We start from the raw sequence: 26,492 nt of genomic DNA on the forward strand, positions 1-26,492 counted from the left end.
ACCTCATAAATATTTAGAGTCGACATAACAGTAAAATTATGAGTCAGGATAGGAGAGCAAAACTATTCAATGACAATAATTCGTCCAGTTTTTTCCAAAAAAGTCTGCAGAGGAAAAGAGGAATACTATAGAATGCCTCTATGTATCTCAAATCGAGGGTTTAGCAACGAGACTAAACGGACCGTAATGAAAAAAAAAGTAATACTGCACAAGAAGGTAAATCTGGGCTAGTTGGTAATAGTTCATTTTCGACAACCCATAGCACAAGAAGGAACGAGGACGCAGAGGAAGTAAAAGAGAACACAAGCGCTGACTCTGAACTAAAGTTTATCAGAACGGAAGACACAGGTAAACCAGCTTCCGACAGAGCAACTTCGCATGTGCAGCAGAGTCATTCAGGTGACAAACTCTTTCAGAACATGTGGAGAATCCACGTGCACGAAAAAAACATATCTACAAAGCAGGTCATACTAACAAAAACAGACGTGTGATTCATTCTAAGATAAGTGACAGTTTAGAAAACGCACTTCCTTTTCGCTTAGGGCAACAGACAGATGACCTATGCAACTTTCACCGTCTCTGTCAATGAAAAAGGCCTCCATTATCTCGCTTGTGTTCTGATGCTTATGGTAGAACATATCTGTTTCCTTCGCCATTGACTCACAACCACATTATCTGCAGTGTGATGACAGGTGCAAACCACCTGTAGCCCTCAATGATGACAAATGCTCCCTTAATCTAATATTTATACAACGTCAGGTTTGACCAATGTACGCACGTTCGCATGACAACGGCCACCTGTACACAACCCCTGACTTGCATCTAATGTATCTATCTTTCTGTTTCTCTGAACATATAACCATAAGCCTTACTAACACCTGGTAGTTTCCTGTGCATGAGTAGGTGATAATGCGGGCTAATGATAGTGCGATCAACCACACAGTCGCAGGAGAGCGTGCGAATACTGCAGGTTATATGGCCGGGAAGTCGTTTATGTATTATGAATAGCAGGGGACAAATGACCGATCTTTGGGGAATGCCTGATGTGGCTGCGAAAGGGTTGGCTAGACGGCTATTAACAGTCGCTGATTGTGAAGGATCAGTCAGAAATTGTTCAATGAATTGAGGCAGGCTAGGCTGCAGATGAAGCTGTGAAACTGTCATCAAAAGCTTCAGCATAGTCCGGAAAGAATACATCGGTCTGCATGTTACGGTCAACGTTAGTGTGCAAGTCGTGACAAAAGAGCTCTTATTGCGTTTTGCAGGAGAGACCTCTTCAGAGTCAGTGTTGTGACGAATGGAAATAGTTACGGGAGTCTAAACAACTTGCGATTAGAAAGTATATCACGTGTTTCATAGTTTGGCAGGGTACACTAGGTAATGCAATGGGGCGATAATTCAAGGGTGAGTCTCTGTTTCCTAATTTGTACACGGGAATGACCCTCCTGTTTTTTGATCACCTGGAATTATTCCTGAAATCAGTGAATGTGAAAAAAATGGAACAAAAATATGAGGCACAAATTTATTTACCACTCTCCAGTAGTTTAAAATTATTCGAGTCCATACCGCCTTACGATGAGAGTGTCAAGTTATTACGGATGCAATGAATTCTTCGAACAATGTGGTAGCTGGCATGAGTTCTTCCATGTTAACTGATGGTGAATATGAAGGTGCGTCAAGTTCTTTAGTAAAAAGAGACGTTAACGCACTTTTAAATATATTTATTTCCCCGCACTGACGGTCTGTGACTGGTTTGTGTTCGTCGTTAGTCGGTGTGATGCCGTGAGTGTTTCTTGGGTTTAAAAATTGCCGAAATCACCGGGCTATTGATTAGTATTTTGTTAAGTAATTGTGATGAAATTAACGCTTGGCGTTCCGGTCTTTACTAGATATGACTTTTCTACTTCAATATATTTTTCCCAATTGTTTGGGTGTCTCGGCGTTTGCCCGAACAGAGCAATTCTTTCCTTTTTATTTTCTAGCCATTTTAAATGTACTGAAAACAATAGTTTATTGTTATGAACATAAAAAGTAACCTTTAGAATGAACCTATTATTAAGTACACATAATTCATTTTCGATGATTTAGCAGTTTTTGTGTATTGTGCGATTATGAAAAACCGATTTGCTACTTCGAAAAACAAAAGAGTGTGAAGGTCTTCAGTTATCGAATCGTAGTTTCTTATATCTTAAAGGTTTTTTGTTTGAGCAGATGTGAATTTTGGAGCAGAATTGATTGAGAATAGAGCATGTAAGATTTTGTGGTCCCTGATTGTTGGTATTTGACTGATACATGGAAGCTTCTCAGTACTATTGGTTAGTATTGGGTCCAGGGTGGTTGTTTTTTGTTGTGGTACGCGTGTTAGTTACGAGAATAGTTTATTGAAGTAAGGATTTAAACATATGTCAATGAAGTATTTAACCTCATCATAACGTGTTAACAAGGAACTGTTTAGATTATGCTATATGATGTCCGGGTAATATGTCAAATATAAGAATGCGAGCGTTGGGTGAATTTGTGACAAGTTGTTTTAAGCTATTCTTTAGTTGTCTACAGAAGTCTGGATTGATCTGGGATGGTCAATAACAAACACACAAAAGCACTGTTACGGGAGAGGCATAACAAATAGGCTATGATGATTTATTCTTTAGTGTGACGCGTACTACAGAACATGGTGCGTAGCCTGGTGCGTAGGGAGAACTTATGCGGTAGCACGTTCACGGAAAACTGGAATGTGCTACCGCATATTTTCTCACTAAGCGCCTTAAGGAAAGTTTGAAAAAATGGTACTGGGCCTATTATTCTTCCACGTAACCTTATATAAGCGTTATTACCTTCCTTTGACATGAGTTCAAGTATTTATACGTAAAAAGAAAAAGTTCCTGATTGTGAATAATATAATCCTAAAACATATAAAACAGTGTTTGTTGAGTGTAGTGTCTGTGATTGTGTCACTCTTTACTCAATGTTGGTCACTACAGTGGAAAACCTGAATACTTTTGCGCGTTGTACTTTTAGTTATATTTGCTTTTTCTACATTAAAATTATCATGACCTGTGTGGGTGTAGGTTTGTTTGAAGCTACCAGATGCATTTTCCGTCCTGTTTTCACTGTGTAGTGCTTGTGTCTTTGAACGATGTGTAGAGTGTATTAAGTTCTCCATCCTGTATTGGCTTTTGGCTAACAGTATAAATAAAACAAATAAATAATTAAATAAATAATTTTAGAGGGGCTTCTACCTTATTTCCGGAGGGGCGCCCCCTTGCAATGGCCATTTTCGCTCTCTATGCCACGAGGGAAAAAATTTAGGGGAGATGACACGGGCCCGGTGTGCCAACCCCCGGCTACGCTCCTGCCTCATCATAACGTGTTAACAAGGAACTGTTTAGATTATGCTATATGATGTCCGGGTAATATGTCAAATATAAGAATGCGAGCGTTGGGTGAATTGGTGACAAGTTGTTTTAAGCTATTCTTCAGGTGTCTACAGAAGTCTGGATTGATCTGGGATGGTCAATAACAAACACACAAAAGCACTGCGCCTACCCTTGTCATGCTGCAGCAGCCGCGGGTGCCCCCAACTTTCCATGGTTATGCCGCTGAAGACCCAGAAGAATGGCTCAACCAATTCGAGCGCGTGGCTGCCATAAACAGGTGGGATGAAGAAATGAAGCTGCGATACGTGTCCCTGAGATGTGGAAGACGGGCACCACCATTCTCATCCCCAAACCAGGCAAACCTCTCAGCCTCGACAACCTCCGGCCAATCTCCCTAACGTCATGCGCAGGTTAGGGGCCAGACATGCTATCCTGAACAGCGTTATCCCATACCTGGTGAACGCGAGATTTATCTCCACAACATAATGAGGTTGAGGGCGAGCCTCTTGACGCAAAACACCATGAAGCTCAGCAAAGGTCGAGTTATTGATACGAACACGAGAGGCATAAGAGCCATATTGGAACTGAACTTGGAGAGGGAATTTGACAACATTCTCCTTCACTACGTGCTGAGTCAGATCTCAAACCTTGGGCTTGACAAGCGCTTCCCCGGCTATACAAAATCATTCCTGACCGACGGAGAGGCTATTCTCGTGGTCGGTGAACTTTTTTCGGATCCGGTAAAGCTTGGCTTCAGAGGCAGTTCACAAGGTTCAGTACTATCCCCTACCTTCTTTAGCTTATTGCCGCGAGGCGTATTGCGGATAGTGTTGCGCATGCCGATACCGCCGGCACGCGGCCTTATTGTGGTCCAGGATGCACCGCGACTCATCTGCGAAGATCATGGCCCGCACGTCGACCATTCGTTGATAACGAGATAGCGCCAGACGCTACGGCGACTGTATCTCGGATGGTGAACGCGCCTTGCGTTCCAGTGGGACATTTCTGTTACCCGACGGCCATCGAACGCGCTGTTTGCCTCCCGCTAAACCGGTGTGTCTGTTTTCCTTTAGTGGGCACAAGTCTGCCAAATAAACGGATCTCCTTCTATTTCTACTAACCTCCCGGTCTCCTGTCTTCGGGCTACCCTCACTCTTACGTGACATTATCATGATCGGTCTGTCAAAGACTCTCCGAAGTCGATTGCATTATTCATACCATCTATGCTGACGACATCGCCATATGGTGTACTAGTGGCAGCGATGAACGAATAGAAGCTATGCTGCAGAAAGCTATTGATGTCAGGAGAACTACCTCAAACCGACTGATATTCGGTGCTCGCCATGGAAATGGGAACTTCTTCTGTACAGGCCCATGCGCAGAGGCCCGAAACCGAGAAAATGGAAGCCATTAGAGGATATCGACATCACTGCAACGACAGGCGAGAGCAGGTTGATCCCCAGGGTGGACTCCCTCCCTGTTCTAAGTAGGACCATTCAGCCGAATGGCTCCACCAACCTGACGGTTACGAGTCTCACCAGAATAAAGTGACAATATCATCAGACTAATAAGGATAACTGCCACCGGGCAACAAGGACTTGGAGAAGATAACCTCGTAAGCTTGGTGCACACCTTTGTGATTTGCCATTTCACCTAAGTTGCAGCCATGCACAATTGATAGAGGTCAGAGCGTGATAAGCTCAACATTTTAATCAGAAAGGCCATCAAGAAAGCTCTCGGGCTTCCCATGTACCCAATCATGGTTAGGCTGCTCTGTCTTGGTATGCACAACACGTTGGGAGAAATTGCAGAGGCACAAAAAAGGACGCAATTCACCAGGCTGTCCACCACGCGTTCCGGTAAGAACATCTTGCGGCAGCTGAAGGTTCCACCAATGAAAATCAAGTCTCGCTTATGCAGCATTCTTCGTCCACAGCGAGAACAAATCACAGTCGTCCTTATCCCGCGAAGTGTCCACCTCGAGCACAAAAAGGTAGATGACGGGTCAGGGCTAAGACTCTACTTCAAAGGGCTCAGGAACATGCCGGGGACTGCTCCGTCGTCAATGCGATCCGATATCCCGAGGGGAAGGCGTATGCGGCAGTGAACATCAACCACGATCGCAGTATCACCAACTCGACAATGGTCAGGCGATGGTGGCTGATTTATCAGAGCAAATGGCGATTGCACTGGCCTTGCTGGATAACAGGAGGGCCACAGTTTACAGCAACTCGAGGTCGGTAGTCCGAGCATTTGCCAAGGGAACAATATTGGAACCACCTTTGCGAACGTTTCGGGACAAAGACACTGAGCCACACACACTCGTTTGGTTTCCAGCTCATTAGGGACGCATTGAGGGAGCCGCGCTTGATCTCAACGAGTCAGCCCACATAGCCACGCGAGGAATAGTAAACCACTTAGCTCTCGGGGGGTGCGACGCTGATGTTTTGGGGAACCTGGACCCTGGCATCTCGTATAACGAAGTAACAAAATATATTTACCTGGCACGGAGACAATACCCTCCAGCACACAGAAAACTAAGCAGACCTCAGGCTTTGACACTCAGACTTTTGCAGATCCGGACGTACCATAAACCCGCTTTATTTGCCAAAATGTACAGCAAAATACGGAGAATTATTACTCCTTCCTTCTGCGAGGGTATAGCTAACTTGCAACATATTGTTACGCTGAAACGGCATCGTGTGAACGAAGGAAGAGAAGAACGAAGTGGTCTGTCTTAGAAGCAGCTCGGTGTCGGCGCGGCTACCCTTCGCTATTCATTCTTTAATAAACACGCTGCATTGCAACAGTTTGGTGAGAGGTACTGAGTGAGATAACGGCTCCTTCGACAAACGACAACGCACCAACCCCTGAGGTCCAATACGTGGAGCTTCGCCGAAGTCAACAACTTGCTCCTCTGCCACGTGCGATGGCGTCTCACGACAACAATGACAACGAGCCACCTGCTACCCGCATTCTGTGGCAGCCCTACAACCAGCCCTTTACCTTTGCCGGACAAGCTGGGGAAGATGTCGACACATGGCTCAGTTCGTGCCAACGGGCAATTCGGTATAATGGATGGGATGCCACCGGCCAACAATGTGAGACTCTTTCCGCATCTGTATGGTCGAAAAACTATGAAGAAAACGTGATGACGTGGTGGAAGTTCGTCAATGAAATCAAAAAGTGCTTCGGGAATCCAGCAGCTAAGAAGAGGCACGCCGAGCAAACTCTTGTGCAACGAACGCAGTCCCCGAGAAAACCTGCACCGACGTATGTCGAGGAAGTGTACAATTTGTGCAAGGCACTGGACCCCGGATGGCAAAGGAAGAGAAGGTTGGTCATCTTGTAAAAGGGATCGCGGATGACGTTTACCAGTTCCTCATCGCGAAAGAAAGTTTGAAGTGTGTAAGTGACGTCATCGAGCACAGCCGTACGTTTGAAGCGCCGAAAGCGCGGCGAATTACACCAAAGTTTAGCCGCCTGCCCAACGTTTATACAGCCCCATCTGTTCTCACGTCAATAAATCGCCAACTAGTGCGCGAAAACCTCGACCAACGTGAGGCGGCTTCCCGGCCGGCACCTAATGTTCGAGAGCCCTTTGCTCCCTGCGACTTTGGCGCGACGACTGTCAACGCCGAATCTCTTGATGCCTGCAACTATATGCCTCGTCCTCGAGGGTCAAGCCACATTATACGTCCGTACTACCCATTGTATGACGACTACGCACGCAGTCCACCTACCATTTATAAGGAGTGGAACAGCCGGGCCACTACTCTTTCTGCTAACACCAGCGCAACTCGTGAGCGTCTCATATGCGTTCACTGCGGTATCCGTCTGCATGACGCCCGATTCATCCCTGGTCACCGTCGCATGGCAGCACTGTCCTATGAGCGACCACGCACTTTCTACGAGCGCAGCTATCAGCACGTTGACGAGGCACCACAGACTCTAACAGCAGCTCAAACCTTCCGGAGAATCACCGCAGTGACTCACTGGTGTCTGTGCGCAGCTTGACCCCGGTGGCTTAACGCTACTGACGGTCCCCATCTTCACGACGACGTCCCACTTAACCACCGCAGGGAAACTAGGTGGCGTGACCGATGGAGGTAAGGTTGCCATACATCCAGCTACACGCCCCTAGGCCTCCACCAGTGAACATGCGTCATAACAAGATTTGTATTTCTGTGGACAATGTTTTAATGCCAGCTTTAGTGAACAGGGGAGCAAGTGTCTCCGTTATCAGCATGGAATTGAAAACCTAATTATGCCGTAAGGTGGTGTTCACGTGGGTTAATGTGAGCACATTTTGTGCTGCGAGTGAAAAACTGCTACGACCTCTTTGTGTGTGTACCGCGAACGTCTATTTCTCTGATAACGTCTATTAAGCCGAATTCACAGTACTCGCCAAATCAACGCATAATGTGATTCTGGGTCTAGATATCCCGCAACAGTGCGGTGCCACTTTTGATTGTGGTACCGGCGAATTTTTTTGTCTTTCCTTTTGTTGCTCACCAACCTGCTACTTGTTCGCACACCCTCGCCGTCCATGAATATTCTGGCACGTACCACCACGTTCCTCATCCAACGTTCAAGTTGCTGTTGATAGTGTCGACAACGATGCATTCGATGCTATTTTTGTGCCGATGCCTTCAATCGTAGCATTTAAGGGTGTGCTCGTGCATCGTGTCACCTCCGTGGCCAGTGGCACGAGTGCATTGTGGGTGTCGAATTTTCCCAACTAGTCTGTTGTGCTTCGAAGCGGTATGCGACTTGCCTCGTTTGAAGCGGATACAAGCCTCAACATAAACGCCTTAAGCAATGAAGCCTCGCACGAAGCCCGCACGCATGAGACTAGCCCTGGTGACCCTGAGGACTGTTCGCCGTTTCTTAACATGATTAACAAAGCACTACCTTCTGAAAAGCATCAAGCCCTGGTCAGCGTCATTAGCAGGTATGTCTCATTGTTTGATTTCACCCAGGGCGCTACCAAAGTTCATGTTACCAATACGCGGGCTCGCCACAGGATTTACACGGGGTCCACGCATCTCATAAGACAGAAACCGCACCATGTGTCTGCATCGGACAGCAAGGTGATCGCGAAGTAGGTGGAAGACATGTTGGCCAAGGGCGTCTTCCAAGAGTCCTTGAGGTTTCGCGTCACCTACCGGCGTCCAAGTTCGGCGACATAAAATGATGTGTATCCGCTTTCCCTAATAGGCGACGTTATCGGCTGTCTTCATTCGGCATTTTACTTCTCATGTGTGGACCTCGGATCGGGCTATAGGCAGGCATACGCATTCCATCGACAAAGACAAAACCGCTTTTGTCACACCAGATGGCTTGTTTGAATTCAATGCCATGCCGTTTTGTTTGTGCAATGCCCCTGCAACCTTCGAAATGTTTATGAACACAGTACTACGTAGTCTCAAATGGGTGATTTTTTGTTACCTGGACGACATCGTCAGTTTTGGACGCACTTTAGTTCTGAACACAATCATCGGCTTGACGCTGTTTTAGCATACCTTGAACAAGCTTATATAAGCATGAACTCCAAGAAATGTCCTTTCAGCCAGCGAGAGGAAGTTGTACTTGGTCATCTTGTAGACAAACTTGGTGTGCGCCCAGACCCTCAGAAGGCTGCTGCAGTTAGCTGGTTCAAACAACCACAGTCACAACACAAACTAAGGAGTTTTTTGGGTATCTATTACTACTTCTGCTGATTAGTGCCCAAGTTTGCGGATACTACCTACCCATTACCTCATTGCTGTGCAAGGATAATGATTTCATTGGAACAGTGGAGTGTGAGGCCTAGTTTCGGAAACTTAAGCCCCTTCTCTCATATGGACCCATACTGCGCCATTTTGACCCTTCTGCCACGACAGAAGTACACATTGACGCGAGTGGCATTGGTCTGGGCACCGTGCTCATCCAGCGCTTCGACGACGCCGAGCTTGTCATCGCCTACGCCAGTGGTTCGTTGAGCAAGGCCGAGAACAATGACACCGTTACCGAACAAGAGTGACTCACCGTGGTTATTGCTCTGTTCCGTCCATTTCCGTCCATTATTGCTCTGTTCCGTCCAGTTCCGTCCATTTCTCTACGGGCGGCACTTCACGATTGTGACTGACCACCAGTCACTATGTTGATCGGTTGGTCTCCGTGACCCTTCTCGTCGCCTCGCGTGATGGCCGCAACGTTTGCAGGAGTTTAACATTACAATATGCTACAAGAGAGGCCGCCATCATCCAGACGCCAACTGTCTCTCAAGGCTTCCCGTACCAACCACTCGTATGTCACGCCGATAATTTGGCGATTTTCTATCTGCCATTGGCAATATTGCTTTTTCTGACCTCGCCACCTTCCGGGAAGAACTGCTCAACGACCGCAGCTTAGATGATCTCTTCGACTCAGCCGCTCAACCGATGGGTAGCCATGGCTTTATCGTCCGAGATGGCTTGCTTTACAAAAAAAAAAAAAAAACATTACGTGGCTGATGGTGCCCGCCTTCTTTTAGCGACCCCCAAGAATTCGAGAACGCACGTAATCTATGCTATGCACGATGACGCATCAGCGGTGCACCTGGGGTTCGCTAAAACGTACCACCACCTGCTGGCTCAATTACAGTGGCCTAACATGTGACACAATACGGAAAAGTATTGGCCAGTTGTGATAAATGCCAGCAATTCAAGTTACCAAGTAATGCCCCAGTTGGTCTCCTCCATGCTTTCACATACACCTCATCTCCTTTCGAAATGGTTGCAGTGGATCTTCTCGGTCCATTTCCACGGTCACCGAGCAAATGTTGGATTATACCACGCGACACGTTATGTGGAAACCAAAGCGCTACCAATAGCTGGCATTTATCACAACTGGCCACATACTTTTCTGCATAGCGTCGCATGGTAGGCCAGTAGAAATGAGCCAGCAGGTGGTTGTACGTTTTGGATGTATCGAGGTTCCTCCTCTCTTCTGTGATACTGTGCCATGAACCACCTCAGATTATTCTGAGTGATCGCGGTCGTCAATTCGTAGTCGATGTTGTAAAAAAGCTCTTCCGTCACCGTGCTTGTCAGTTTCACCACTCGACCCCTTATCACCCGCAAACAAATAGTTCAGTCGAGCACACCAACAGAACATTTACCAACATGCTTTCGATGTACGTCGACTCCAGGCACAACAACTGAGTGACATCTTGCCATTTATCAACTACGCCTATAACACGGCAAAGCATGAAACCTCTGGCCATTCTATTTTCTTGTCAGACCACCCCGCCACTATTTTCACACCGTTCTGCCTGTTCGTGCTCACGAGAACTCTTCCATTGCCCAGACTCTATGCCGCGCAAAGGAAGCATGTCGCTTAGCTCAGCTCCATACATTGGCAACCCAAGACCACTCCAAATTCACCTATGATTTACGGCACAAGAATGTGTTGTACGATAAAGGAGAAAAAGTATGGCTGTGGACACTTTTTCGCAACCGCAGCCTGTACCAGAAGTCCTGCCTCGTTACACCCGTCCTTTTGCCATCGTGGATCGCCTAAGTGATGTGACATGTTCAATCGCTCGTATCGTATCTCGCGGCTACCGTTCTGGGCAGACGCGGCTTGTTCACGTCGCCCGCCTAAAGCTCTTTTAGCCTCGTTACTCTTGACAAACATGATAATTGTACAGGAGACTTCGTCTGGGAAAGGAGTGTTACACTGAAGCGGCAACGTGTGCATGAAGGAGGGAAAGAGCGAAGTGGTCTGTCTTGGAAGCAGCTCGGTGTCAGTGCGGCTACCCTTCGCTATTCATTCTTGAATAAACGCGTCGCATCGTAACAATATGCTCTGGCGGTGCCCCATGTTACGCTGTGAAAAAGTCATCACGTTGTCCAAATGGGAGGGTAATATAACAAGCTCCGGACTAGAATAACAGTTACCGGCAGTCCCCCGAGCCCGCGGCGCAGCCGAGAGACTTGGCCTATTTGTTCCGACGGGGGAGCAGACCGCAACGTGCTAGAGAGCGTTCCGGAGGACCAAATGAAGTCCATCCATCCATCCATCCATCCATTCATCCATCCATTCATCCATCCATTCAACCGTCTGTCTGTACGTCCGTCCGTCCGTCCGTCCATCCATCTATTCATCCATCTATCCAACCGTCTGTCCGTCCGTCCGTCCGTCCATCCGTCCGTCCGTCCATCCATCTATCCTTCCATCTATCCATCCATCTATCCTTCCATCTATCTGTTTATTTGTTTATCTATCTATCTATCTATCTATCTATCTATCTATCTATCTATCTATCTATCTATCTATCTATCTATCTATCTATCTATCTATCTATCTATCTATCTATCTATCTATCTATCTATCTATCTATCTATCTATCTATCTATCTATCTATCTATCTATCTATCTATCTATCTATCTATCTATCTATCTATCTATCTATCTATCTATCTATCTATCTATCTATGAATTTATAGATCTATTTTTCTATCTATTTATTTATTCATTCATTCATTCATTCATTCTGACAAACTGCAGTTGTTACAGAAAATGATGGGGTAAGTACAACGCGTTGTCGATTTCTAGGTGTATATAGCGATTGCTGTGTGATTTCTTTCACTGTGCTAGATGTCTTATCAAAAACGTGGTTTCGTATGAATGTACAGTGCTTTACACGGCAAAAAAAAACTTAGCTGATTTAGTCTTAGGAAATGCAATTGGCTGCTTCTGCGCGTGTCGAACAGATAGTGAAAAATCCTCGCCACTACTGAAGTATTTTTTAGCTTCCGGTCGTTTTATCAGATGGAGTCCTTGGTTTGTAGCACGCAAATTTGACAATTATCGGACAATTTGTATGAAGGGAATGACTACCAAGGCAGAGCTCTTTTGAAATCACGAGATTCTACGGTTATTGTTGGATTATTATAGCAGAAATTGGTGATTCGTTTTTTGGAGTCGCTCTATGTTTCGGTGTCGGTAGAGTTAGGGATGCCGTATTGAAGATCGGGTTATTTTTTTGATATGTGTTTTGTACGTCATCTGTCGGTTCTCTATTTCTTTGATCTTGCGGGACATCCTACCTGCGTCTGTCCGCATCTTTTCCATGTCGTTTCGGATAGAAATAAGTGCCTGGTAGTGGGCATCTGTATTCGGGTACAAATTTAGAAGACAGGAGGTCCCCGCCGAGATGACCGAAGCGCAGCAGCCATTTCGCCCCGTGACTAAGTAGTCCTTCTGAAAAAAATTAACTGCTATTAAAACGCGTGTTAATTGGTACAAATAAAATTTTTGTATTGTGACGAATGCTTTGGCAAAACTGGAATGATGTTAATGCTACAGCACATGCCGGATTGCACATGCCGTTAAGCAACGTCCCTAACACATTATATTCGATTTTATAAGTGGCATAGAAACGCATTTTAATGCTGGCATATCGGAATCGAAACACTATTCTTCGCTTATTATTGTTGGCGAGCTCAAAATGCTCATTCGGGCAGCTAGACGCTCAGCTATCTTATCACACTGCTGCCAATGATCAGTCGCTTGCGCGCTGAGCTGGAAACTACGAAGGCAGCATGTTCTCCGTCGACAGGGTCACCGGCTATCCGGCTCATGACGTCACCTGAAGTGCGCACCTATTTCGGTAGAAGCTAGTGTACATCCGCCTATGAGGGGAAAATGCCGCTGCCCTCTAAAGTTGCTCTCGACTATAGGTCAGTCATTCACTCGCAAAATTCATTAATGCTTCATCAGTGATGTTGAGCGGAAATTGAAGGCTGCGTAATTCAGCGACGACGTTAAACTGGCCTGTGGTGACTTTGTGAATTTCTGTCAGCACGGCATCATTTACGTAAGGGCCTGGGTTAATTTCAACATTTGCTGATATCGTGAGCAAAGAATGCGTAACGGAAACACACTGGGCAGCAATGGCGGTGCAGCACTGTGTGCTGCGGAACAGCATCATGACTTATTTGCTAGATTTATTTCTCAAACATCAGGTACTATTAACCTGCATCGCAAAGATTAGCGGGTTAGATTACTGCAATAAGATGCAGTGACAGAACCCACGGGGCGGTGTTGGGTGCTATTTTATATTAGTTGAGGGTGCACGTTAAAGAACCCCAGGTGGTCGAAATTTCCGGAGCCCTCCACTACGGCGTCTCTCATAATCATGAAGTGGTTTTGGGACGTTAAACCCCACATATCAATCAATTTATATTAGTTGAGGCAGCATCACGGTATATGCAACCTTTATGTAGCACAGTAGCGCACTCTTTTTCCGACGTCGCTAGCAACCATGCACTGCGGAAAAGCTGGTGCACAAGCTGCACTGCCGAAAATGGCGGCCGTCCCCCTGGAATTTATCAAGTGACCGTCATGTGCTCTGTAGATCGCTAGCTACAATCTGTTGCTTTTAGTTGGTTTAGATTAATGTCCTCAAGCTTCGACAGCAAAGTATTTGTGTAGATTCGGCACCCTGTTTGAAAAACATACTAAAGATAACCAATGTTGTAGGCTTTGTAGGCTGCTCCTTGAATCTTGGAGGACCTACTATATTTTGTGTTTGTGAGTTGTTGCTTATCATCCATAGCTGGCACCACTTGACCATGCAGCAGCGGCGGTGCATGTTAATCGGCACTACGCCACGCCTTTGCGCTTTGCGTTACCTAACACACACTAAAAAAAGAGCTTTTAACTCCCATGGCACAGACCCCAAAGCAGGCGTTTCTTATTTCTTCGGCGGTCGTTGAAATGCCAGGTGCGTCGACTGGCGATCGGTGACACGTTTCTTCGATCGGTGACAGCCCTATGCAAGTCGCCTGCAAGAACAGAGCTCGGCTATGCCGTGAAACTATGGTTCCCAACCATGGCGAGATAGCAGACCTATGTGGTATACTCTGCTCCCGTAGAGAGCATATACGGTGACTCTACGGTGAAGCTGTTGACTTCGATGTTGATATGGCTGTCCGCGACGCTTTAGATTTCACTAGCCACTGCTGCCTTGCTGGTATGGTCGGTCCGAGCTGACTGATCGTGGGTGACAGGTGGTACCATCCTGGCGCCGCTGCGCAGGATGACATTGCGCACTCTGGTGATGCACCGGCAAAGATTCGCGCCGAGTTCAGGAGTAGCAGGCTGGTGATCATACGGAAAATCATGGCTGCGTTGAAGTGCAGTCCCAGAGCCCACCTAGTGACCAGTCGCTGTTGTGGACCAAAGGGTACATAGCAAGTGACGCATTTTAGAAAGTCGAAATCACTTGACTGAGCGTTTCTTTCTATATGAATATGAACGTTTCTTTCTAACGTATGGAAGCGCAATACTAAAACAACCTCCACGGGATTGCTTGTATTTCACGTAGAGGTGCAAGTAGTCAATTATTCCTGCCTCTTGCATTCATATTATAAGAAAAGTATATATGTGTCGCCAATTTTATATTCCAGGTTTTCAGCCGGCTCAGAGAAGAAAATCCATCTGCACTCAGCAAGGTGGTGTCTGTGACCGGAGACATCTTGGAGCCCGGATTAGGCCTCTCCGAGGAGGATATCGCTGAGCTCGTCGAGAACGTCTCCATTGTTTACCACTCGGCGGCGTCCGTGCGTTTTGATGAGCCACTTCGGTGAGCATAGCATGCTTGCACAACGTTTCAGTTGTGGTGCTGCTGGTTCGCAGTAGCTTCCGGGATTTAGTTGAACAATGATCACTTCATTCGGGTTAGTCAGAGATGACCATATACCTAGCATAATGAATGTTTACTAGACGTTACTGAGTTTGTGTCTCACATGCGACACAGATTCGTCTGGTTCTTTCGAACAGAACAGGGCACGGAGGTTGCTTCGGAACTCACCAACAGCCGAAAACTTTACAGCTTTAAGAAAATAAAGTCTCAAGGCAAGAGAAGGCCAGAAGAGAAAGCTAGCACGAGGTTTTATTAGGGATCATTTCAATTACAGAAGGAGCTAAAGTCTGGAACATGGTCGGTAGAGTAGCAGGAAGGCAAGTACACTCATTCCCACTCGTAAACACAGGGTGACAGCCTGAAAAATCAGGTGAACTTCCTCGGCGCACACTACGAGCACGTGTCTAGCTCTTCGCACTATGCTGAAGCTTTCCAAAGATGTAAAGCAACAATAAAAAAGCAGGAACTTGAAAAAGTGGGTACAACATACGAGGCATACAACCAACCTTTCAACTTATACCCCTGTCACACGGGCACTTAAATGTCTTTTAAGTAAGCGGTCTTTTTCCGAAAAGGAGTTCCTGACAGCACACACACGGCACAGAGCGAACTCCTTTTCAGAAGCGGTCTTTTTCGTAAGCGGTGTTCGTCGATCTCTTTTACGGCTCCGAATGAGTAGCCTCGAAACCAGTGGGCGCCAGCAATTTTCGAGTGGTGGGAAAAAAAGAGCGAATGCTTATTTTTCTGTCACCAAAACTCTTTGTAGAAACAAATTTAATATCCTGCAGAAGGTGTAATGAACTCTTTTAATGGTTATTTCCTTTTCTACTCTCGTAAGCAGCTATAAGGCGTCGGCAATATAACGTGGTGACGCTCGGTCTCGCGCCGCGCCATTCTGCACAAGTGAGGAAAGCGTGGCAGTCGTGTGTTTGCCCGTCATTCATGTGGTCCGAGTTCGAGCGTCTATGGCCAACTCCGCAGATCAAGCAGCCGGCGCCCCACGGAAAAGGTAGCGCCTGCAATGGTTGAAAGCAGACACGTTATCCTTTCCTTGGCGGCTTTTGCAGCGTCTGCCTCGCTTTCCAGGGCGACAAGGCAGGCCGTGAGGCTTGCGATCCTCGCTTTTCTCCCGTACGGTCACCCATAACGTGTCGAGAGCAGTCGAGAGCAGCGAAAACCAAATACGGTAAATAAAAGCCCAGTGGTGCCAGACGGACTTGTGCACGTCGCTAGTTATGGGAATGCTTCCTTAACTAGTGCAACAAACTTTCCAATGGTGTTTCTTCATCTCTTATTCTTAAATTTATTTGAAGAAACGAGCAGTGCAACAAGTCTTTAATTTGTACATCGTGATACATCGTTTAATTTGCATTGGATCTCTTTTAACTGCTAGCGCCACGCTTTCGCTAGCGTCTTCGAACGAAAACACTAAAAGGAGATCGTTGCTGCCATGTGTCTGCGCCGCAAACACCTCTTTGTTAAAAGTCTTTCAACTTCGTAAAAGACCGCTTACTTAAAAGACTTTTTGCGCGCCCGTGTGACACAGGTATTACCTCGGCTACAAACACCACTAAACTCTACTAAAGTGCTTATTTGGGCCGGTTGGTACATGGTCAACGAAGTGAAAAAACAGCGCGTAACACAGGACACAGGACAGAGAAGAGACGGACGAGGCGCTGACTTACAACCAAAAATATATATACACCCCTGTACGAAATAAATTTTGGTTGTAAGTCAGCGCCTCGTCCGTCTCTTCTCTGTCCTGTGTCCTGTGTTACGCGCTGTTTTTTCACTTCGTTGACCACTAAACTCCTGTGGTGATTCTGCCCCACGCTCCGACCGTGTCATGTAGAAAATGTTGACAACCTGCTGCTTGAAACGCAAGTAACCTTGCTTTTCCTTTGAAATGCTATCTGGCTTTCTGGTACCATATCTACATCATCGAAACAGGCTATTGTCATTCCTATTTTGAAACAGGGCAAGAACGCTTCCTCAGTTTTGAGTTATAGACCCATCGCACTAACAAGCTGCTTTTGTAAACTTTTTGAAAGTATAATAAACTGCCGGCTTTTACATTTCCTTGAAACACACAATCTTCTCGACCAATTCTAGTGTGGGTTTCGAGAGGGTAGATCTACCACCGACCATCTGGTGCGTATTGACGCAGAGATCCGAGACGCTTTTGTCCATAAACAATACTTCCTTTTTGTGTTCATCGATATCCAGAACGCTCACGATGCAACATAGCGCTTTGACATATCGAGAGACATGTCTCACCTGGGTGTGCGCGGTCGAATGCTTTTCATATTCAAAAGGTACTTGGCCAATCAGACATTCTGTGCCCGTGTGGGCAGTGTTCTCTTTCGAACATTTGTCCAAGAAATGGGAGTACCGCAAAGTGGTGTTTTTAGTTGTACACTTTTTATTATCAAAATGTATTCCCTGCACCTGTCCATTCCCCTCAATATGTTTATTGTACATATGTCGACGAGGTCGAGTTTGGCTTTAAGTCATGCAACCTGGTAATGTGTGAGTGGCAGGTTTAGCTAGGTTTAAACAAGGTCTACAAATAGGCAGAGTTAAATGGATTCCGCCTGAATCCACAAAAAAATCACGTGTGTCTTCTTCTCTTGAAAGAGACGCATGCACTCAGAACCTGACATTCAATTGAATGGTCAACGTCTGTCTGTTAATGCCGAGCATAAATTCTTAGGCCTAATCTTGAATAACAAGGTAACACTCATACCGCACATCAAGTATTTAAAACAAAATGCGTAAAAAACATGTTCTAAAACTGCTGTCACCTCCTACATGGGTTAGTGACAGGCCATGTTTCATGAATTTGTATATAAGCCTCACTCACACCTGCATAAAATATGGGGCCATTTATAAATCAGCGACTCAGTGTTCAGAAGATGTTGGTCCCTGTGAACGATTTGGGCATTAGCCTTTCTACGGGTGCTTTTTGCACCAGTCCTGTGGAAAGCCTGTTTGTGGAATCGAATGAGTGGTCACTCCATTTACAGAGATGGTACATAATGATAGAAAGTATCAATGTAAAATTTACCGCTGATATTGTCGAATTATTACTTCGTTTGTGTGCCTCCAAGTTCCGACACTCAACTGCGTATCATCCGCAAACTAACGGTCTCACCGAGCGCACAAACCGAACGTTGATCAACATGTCAATGTACGTCGCCTCTGACCACAAAAACTGTGATGAAGTATTACCATTCGTCACGTACGCCTTCAACACGTCGAAAGACGAAACGACAGGCTACAGCCCTTTCTATCTGCTCTACGCTCGCTCACCTCGACATACGCTAGACACTATCTTTCCTTTTGTCATCCATGATGATTTAACAATTGCGGAAACCTTGTGTCGTGCGGAAGAGACCCGTCGACTTGCCTGCTTACTTACACTGGCAGCGCAAGAGTCATCCAAAACTCGCTACGACAGTCAACACAGGCATGTAACCTATTCCCCCGGTGATTTAGTGTGGGTGTGGACCCCAATACGCAGACGTGGCTTGGGCCAAAAGCTACTGGCACACTATGCCGGTCCTTTTGTGATACTCTGTCGTGTCAGCGAGGTCAACTATGAAATTGCACGTGTCACCACTAGTGGCCGACGTTCATGCAAGACGGAGGTGACGCATGTTGCCCGCCTGAAGCCGTTTACACGAAGGATGCAAGAATGACTCGCCCAGAGGGCTTCGTCTGAGAGAGGAGGAATGATAAAAAGTACCACTACCAGGAAAAACAAGGGAAGCGTGGGCAGAGAAGGAAGACGACGTTGCCTCCACTGCGATCCCGCTGAGTGGGTACGAGCCATGGCGGTGGAGATCATCATCATTATACTGTGATCGGGGACTCAGGGCCCATTAAACCCCCCCCCCCCCCATTAAGTTACCTTAATTTGTGTAACAATTTATTTTTCGTACTGCCTGAAGATGAACGGATACAAAGAACACCCCTTTCATTTCGCAATCAATGATGGTTCTTATTCTGCCGTGTTCCACAGCCGTCTTTTGTTGAGGCAGCCCTACTCACTTTGTGTGAAAGGCCTCGCTGAGGAAACATTTGTGCCACTTCTAGAACACTTTGATGACTCCTGCTGCATATCTGCCTCCATGGCAGTGGCATCTTATAGACTGTGGCATATCTTTTGTGGAAGTCACAAAGCATGCGCCTGTTGCCCACATCCACACATACTTTCACGAACACTAGCACGAATACAGTTGTCCCGAATTCTACACCAATGCCTCAAAGACGAACACTTCTGTCTCATACGCTGTGGTCGATCCATCCTTTTCAGATGCCGGTACTCTTCATCCTAACATAAGCGTCTTTACTGCAGAAGCTCATGTGATACGTGTGGCTGTTAAACACGTTAAACAAAGAAAACTACAAATTGCAGTAATATACAGATTTCCTAAGCGCGGTAAAAGCCCTTAAATTGCTGAAAACAACACAAATTCTGTCCTTGTATCTATCTACTCACTCCTATGCACAGTATACTCACTCTAACAGCATGTCGTAGTGTGCTGGGTGCCAGAACACCACGAGATATAAGGAAACGAATTGGCAGACCAGTTGGCTTCATCCGCCAAGCCAACTGACGCCAATATAACAATATTTGCACTCGACCTGAAACTTCTCCTCAAACGAAACCTTATATCTGTTTGACAGCGCACATTGGATTTGCACACACGAAATAAACTGCATGTTATAAATCCGCAACTTGGTCAGTGGCTGCCAGTATTTAAGTCGCACCACACACGTCTTTACTTTTTGTCTGGTGACGATCCATCATTGCGTGCGAGATGTGGTGAAGCACAAACTGTGCTTTACATTTTCATTAAATGTAAGGAACTGACACCCTTGAAAACAATTATTTGCATTACCCTAGCGACAAGAAGTACCGCTCCACGCCACAAAGTTTATCGGTAAACAACCACTTCTCAAACTCCAGTCATTGCTGCTATTTTTAAAACAGGTGCAATATTTTCACGCTTTTTATCCAGGGACTCCGTAGCACGACCTCTGAAAAGAGGTCATTGCTGTGGTTATTACAAAAAACACAGCATATGCCTCTCGACTTTTGTATACAAGGGCATTCAAGAGGCATTGGTGCTGATGCCGAACTTCAAAATAATGTTATTATCACGATTCTTCGCCCCCCATTACTGTAATAATAGGTTACTGTAATAATTTTATTACGGATATGTTTTACCCGCCACAGTGCGTGAAGCTTTAAGGACGTTACACAGCCACGTACCATAAACATTGTCCGTATTCCTTGTCTCATGAAATGGCGCTCTTTGGCCATCGCATGGCCCTTGCGCCATAAAGCATCACACATTCTCATAATTCAAACGCCATTCGGTTATGTAGCATTCGTTCGAGTGCCGATCCGAAATTACATTGTTGTGCCCGCCATCTCATTTCAGCTGTGAATTCCTGTACTCTCTCTCTTTCTAGCTTTTATTGAAAACACAAAACGTATTTGCCGCTATTTTGTTGAATTCCGGAGCGTAGTACTCCTCAAGGTACTTAACGGCATCGTCTTAGTTGAGTGAGCGTTGATGTGCCTCGCAAAGCGACGTCCCTGAACCAGTCGAATCGATCTTTCCGGTAGCGATGCACTAACACCGATCGTCGCTTCGTCGGAACGTTGACCACGTTCCTTCAAACACGGGTGACCGTCCCACGCCCTTGGCTCTGAAGCTCCAGGACTCGTTGAGGTCCTCGTTGTCCTCGTCGCCACTGTTACAACGCTTGGCTCTCACTCAGCGGAACATTTATGGAACGTCGTTTATTCCACATCAGCCTGGACTTCGGCGGACCCGAGCTCACGCGCAGCGCGAGTGCAACGAGACGGGCGCACCACGCTCCTTGCTGGTGATGATAATGTCGGTCTCTGATGCCACATTCGCCACAAGTCCAGCGGCGAATTGGGTGCCGATGGTGTGGGTCATTGGGTGGGCAGAATTCAACCTCAGCCCGAGCCCAATATATTATGGCGTTGTGACGCGACAGAAAGTCCCATTCCAAAATTTCGATGGGAGATTCTTGCGCAGTTCTTGCCTCAGGAGCTGCATCGCCTCGTTTCCCTTTGCATTAGCTGCTGGACGTGATGCATATGGGAGAAGATAAGCGGTGACGCAGGGAGGATGTTCGAATCGAGGGCCATGGCCAGTGAATAGCGAGCTTGGCAGTGGAAGGAGCGTAACGCCCGTTTGACTTAAACCAAGCATGGCCGAGTAACTACCGTCGAATTTATAGATTTCTGTAAGACACATCTCTTGTGAAATAATGGAGCAAATCATATATTGTCATATTGCTTGCTTCTTGACATCTGTAAAGTTATTTCGCCCAAGCCAGCATGGTTTTCTCGAAAATTATTCTTGTGACACTCAACTTGCTTTCTTTTTGAACAAATCACACGTAAACCTAGAAAGTAACATTCTAACTGACAAAATGTTTTTAGATTTTGAAAGTGCATTGGACAAGGCGGCCAATGAACATCTTTTCATAAATCTGAGCCATCTTAACAACAACCTCTTTTAAAAGGACACTGAAGAGCAAACCGTGTTTTTTTTTTTTTGCGTAATAGTCAAGTATAACTTCACAATCCAGAAAACAACCCTCCGGAAAGCACAACACTATGCTTAGTAAGCGAAAAAATGCACGAAAAGAAAGTGCGGGTGGATACGCCACTTAGAGAATGCTACACACAACACTGTGACGTAAAAAAGTTTTGAGGGTGTCTACTGTGTCTTACGTAGTCTCCAAGCGATATATAAAGGTGTGGGTGCCATAGACTTGGCATATGAAGTTTCAGAAAGATTTATTAAGCCAATGCCACGAAAATACCGAAAATACATTTTGACGTTTCTTACGTCACGCACCGGAATTTCGACGCGAACTTTAAAAATTAAATTTGAACCTTCATTTTCTCCTGTGAGATTGAACCTGTGATAGTGAAACATATGGCATCGAAGCTCTCAAAGTGCACTTTTTTCATCTAAACCAAGTCACTCTTTCTATTTGGTGTCCCTTTAAACTTGATTTGAGGCTTTAAAACGCCCCGTCAACAATTCGTTTTTGCTAACTTATAATCTTCATCTCTGACAGCCGTAATGTCAGTTGTACGGCGAGGTACCGCAGCTCATTTCCCTTTCTTCGTAATAGTCGTTAATGACCTCCCTTCAAATATTTTTTTCTCACATCTGGCTATAAAGAGGTCATTGTGTAGTCTCCCGCAAAATTACTAACCCCTCCGATCAATGCATATTACAATGTGATCTCAGCTGCATACAGAACTGGTGTAAATCTGGGCTGAGGTCCTTGAATGTATCTAAAACTGTGTTAATGTCTATTCACTATCTTCAGCATCAAGTTGTTCAGAACTACAGTATAAATATCAACCATATCCATACCGTTGATTCGTTTAAATCTTGGTGTGAATATCTCGCATAGGCAACGGATCTTTCGACAAGTTCTGTGGTACGTAAGTTTGCCCATGGTCTAGCTTGTGTCACTGCCCGTATGAGGGGCATTGGTGAATCGAAGCAAATAAGCGCACGAATCGCTTTTTAAAATAGATCGTCTGCATGGCGCGCAGCGCTGTAATATCCAGAAAATGTGATCGCCGTAGCCTACAGTACGAATCGGTGAGCTTGTTTAAGGTGTGCGAAGAACGCTACACCATCTCCCACTAAAGGAAACCATGCGTAGATACAAAACAGTGGGCACTAACGCTTATACTGGCGGCAGCGTTTACGCTGGCACTCATCGCCGCGTTGAGCAAGAGAAAAACCTGCGAAGGCGCAAAGCGCGCAGTCATGGACTGGTGTTCTGTTTTTTTACTGGAACATGCCAGTCGCTGCTGATCGGTACTGAGAAACAAGACTCCGATTCGGTACAGGGACTTGCAGTGCGCTTTTCGTTAACGCGCACGCTGACAATTTTCATTGTTTATCAACGCCCAGGAGAAATCTCCCACCGACACTACTTCGGAGGTGAAGGTCAAGTGCCTATATATACGGGGTGGCCAGTGAATTGTTGCACAGTGGAAGTAGTCGGTTCGCTCAATCAAGAAACTCGCTAGGAGACGCTGGCTGCGGCGGCATTTCGTGACGAGAAGGGGAAGGTGGCGTAGGAGAGAAAAGTGAGGAGAGGGGACACGCATGCGCAACGGGGTGTAAATGCCGCGTGGAGGGATGTCTATAAAAAGGGGGAGCGAGCGTACGCTAGCAGCTGCTACCTGCGTCGACGCTGCGAGGCGACAAAAGAAGGGAGCGTGAGAGCAGTTTGAATGCGCATGTGCAGTGAGGATAGTCACGCCACACACCGCATTGAGCTCGACCATAACCTACTTCACATCTAATATCTGAGCCTCTTTACTGACTCTTCAACACGTGCAATACATGAGGAATAACAGATTCACCAGGTATTTCTTATCAGTAATACGCGCTGAAAGTTCATTGCAGCATAAAGGAGAGTTTGGCTATTAGAGTTTTTATTGAAACAGCACAAAGACGAATCACAAAAGACGGGGCAACACGAGCTCGTGTTGTTCAGTCTTTTTTCATCATTTGTCCTTCCGCTATTCAAATATGAAAGTTCTCTGACATATAATCAGCGCCCAACTTCCTGGTGTGGAAAGCTAGGCAAATTACTTTCCCAAGTTTCCCTCGCACAGTCGTCACACTGGAAAAGTGGTCTGCCTCCGCACTTCTTGCAATGCAAGGGCAAGTACCTGCCTGCGACAGCTGCAATGAAAATGCGATGCTTACGCAGGTGCTCGTTAATGCATCGGTCCATCCGGATGACGTAGGATTAGCCGCAAGAAAAGTACCTGATAAACTACAATCATTACAAATTTTCTCAAGGCACTAGTTATTTTCTCTCAACTGCTGCGTACATATTAATTTACTGTTGTGACCCTGTTGCAAGTCCTGGCTAGTTTTTTCAGCACTCAAAACATCAGTGTTATGCTCTTCCTTGTGGTTACCTGATTAATATTGTGAGAGAAGCCATGTATACATGGCCTTACTTTGACCTTTTTCATCTCTGGCTAAGCTTTCGCCGACCTTCCCTGGCTTCTTCCTCGTCATTCTGTTGTACAAGGTTTCATTCAAGTTTGACAATAGTGAATTTGCGAAACTTGCTGAAGTTACCCAGGCCTTTTGAGCATCTAAACTGTCTTGCATGCAGTGCGTGCCACTATTCTTTTAGGTCATTTGTGAAGCACAACGAAAGAATGCCTCTACTTTTCAACGTAAAGTGGGACGATTGAAATGGACGAATCGTAATACTTAATTCCTTGAGGGCCTAACGGAAACTCTTTCGTAATTCTCCTTTGCAATACGTCCCAAAAGTAAACTCCCTTCTAACAGTGCTGAAAATCGTGGTCAATAGTTTCCGGTTTCCAACAATTAGACAGTGAGCCAAATATGTAATTCCATGAGGGCCTAACGGAAAGCCCCTTTTAATTGTCATTTGTAATACGTCCCAAAAGTAAACTCCTTTGCAACAGTGCAGGAAAACGTGGTCAATAGTTTCGGGTTTCTAACAGATTAGACAGTGAGCCAAATACGTAATTCCATGAGGGCCTAACGGAAACTATTTTTAATTGTCTTTGTAATACGCCCTTAAAGTGAACTTCTTTCCAACAGGGCAGAAAAACGTGGTAAATCGTTTTCGGTATCTAACATATTAGACAGTGAAATCCCCAAGACATATAAAACCAACGCTCCTCTAAGAAGGTTCTTACAGCAATTGTTCGGTGTGTAACTTTAAAAAGAACGTTTTGCACTTGGAGCTGCTGGCATTTTTTTTAACTTGTTTAGCGACATTATGTACTTCTCACCCATATCTCCCTTTTCCACACCCGCTTTATGGCATTGCTCTACCAAGTTGCCCATGTATGCATCCACCGTGCGTGGCTCTGTTTCCTCTCCTTTTTTTTTTCTTTCTCTCACCATTTCCGCTCCTCTAACTTTCATTTCTCGCCCCATAGCTATGCAACGCTTTGCTTCTACGTTCTGCCAAGCAGTGACATCAGATCACAGCCTGTCTCATCAATCTCACAACGCTCCTCCAACGTCCCTTTCTTGCCCACTCACATGGTTTCACCTACATCATGCCAAGCAACGCGAGATGACGACGAGAACATCGGACAGCCCACGTCTTTCAAGTGCTCTGTGCTTAAAATGCTGGGGCATTCTCCCGTCGGGAAACAGGGGCAAACAAAATATGTGCTCCCACAATTCAGGGTTGTCTTCGTACGCCATTTCTGGCGAGACACGTTGATTTGAGATATACACACTTGATATAATGAATCGCATTATAGCTGTGGGCGGCTGTGCATGTCCTTCAAAAATAGCTTTCACTCACTAAGTGAAAATGCGTCCACAAGGCGTGCCTCAATGTTGACCGGGATATTTCTTTGAACGCATAAATAAATCAAAACGACTCCGCATAATTACCAGTAATACATTTACAGTAAAATATCGCCATGCCAAGCGAAAGCCACCCTTACTTCTACTAAGTGGTTCTATGAGAGAAAGGAAGAGAAAAGTGAGCCCCGTAACTGTCTGCTTCAGCGATCGACACCTCAACAGTAGCTCACAAGAGATGGGAATGAGGAGGGATTAAAAGGGTAGGAATAAAGGTGTAGAAAAGAGAAAGAGGCGTGAGGTGGTAAGCCAGAGAGAGCGACGACAAATCGAGGGGATTGGAGAGATAAGAAAGATGGAAACACGGTCACAGGAGTCCGAGGACGGGGCACCACTTGCGAGAGCTCTTGTCGGCGTCAGTAGATGGCGTAGAGCAAGTCCAGTCGGTCAGAGCTACACTGTCGTCGAAGGTCGTCGGCATCAGGAGATGACGTAGGGCGAGCCCCGTTGGCCAGAGCTACGCTGACGTCGGAGATCGTGAGGGCACAACCGGTCGGCATAGAATCCAGCAAGCGAGTCCACCACCGTTACTTCTAAATGCGCTTTCATGCGGGGTGGAGGGTACCCTCGGGGATGAAGCGAGAATCACGTGACAACGACGTCATCAATCAATCAAGTTTATTTTGTGTTCATTGCACCAACAGAGAGAGGAGCGGCAGATAAAAGCTGTCTTCCTACAGCTTGACGAGCCCGCCACCCTCATTCGCTCTCTCTGAATGGATTGGCCATCTCCGCTTCTTCCTGGAGTATGCATTACTTTTGATATAGTTTAAGCAAGGTATCTGATGGTGTCTCTTTGCAGAAAAGCCATCGACATCAACGTTTTAGGCACAAGAAGAGTGTTGGAGCTGTGCCATAAGCTGAAGAACATAACCGTAAGTTCACATTCTCATTTTCGCTTTGCACACCAACAGGTGCGCAGGTGGCTTCATGCCAACTATAATCCTAAACTTTATTGTCGGCTACATT

General features: G+C 46.0%; 1 protein-coding gene across 3 annotated transcripts in view; it reads left to right on the top strand.

Moving 5' to 3' along the window:
• The window catches only part of LOC119169118 (putative fatty acyl-CoA reductase CG5065), a 143,197-nt gene that overhangs the window by 63,964 nt on the left and 52,741 nt on the right, over positions 1 to 26,492 (top strand). For all 3 annotated transcript variants that reach the window (XM_037420221.2, XM_037420223.2, XM_037420222.2), the window contains exons 4-5: positions 14,819 to 14,994; positions 26,326 to 26,398. In XM_037420221.2, the coding sequence (XP_037276118.2) occupies positions 14,819 to 14,994; positions 26,326 to 26,398 (249 nt within the window). The remainder of the gene's footprint in view (positions 1 to 14,818; positions 14,995 to 26,325; positions 26,399 to 26,492) is intronic.

Source organism: Rhipicephalus microplus, chromosome 2 (assembly GCF_043290135.1).
Source record: "Rhipicephalus microplus isolate Deutch F79 chromosome 2, USDA_Rmic, whole genome shotgun sequence".
Lineage (NCBI taxonomy): Eukaryota > Metazoa > Arthropoda > Arachnida > Ixodida > Ixodidae > Rhipicephalus > Rhipicephalus microplus.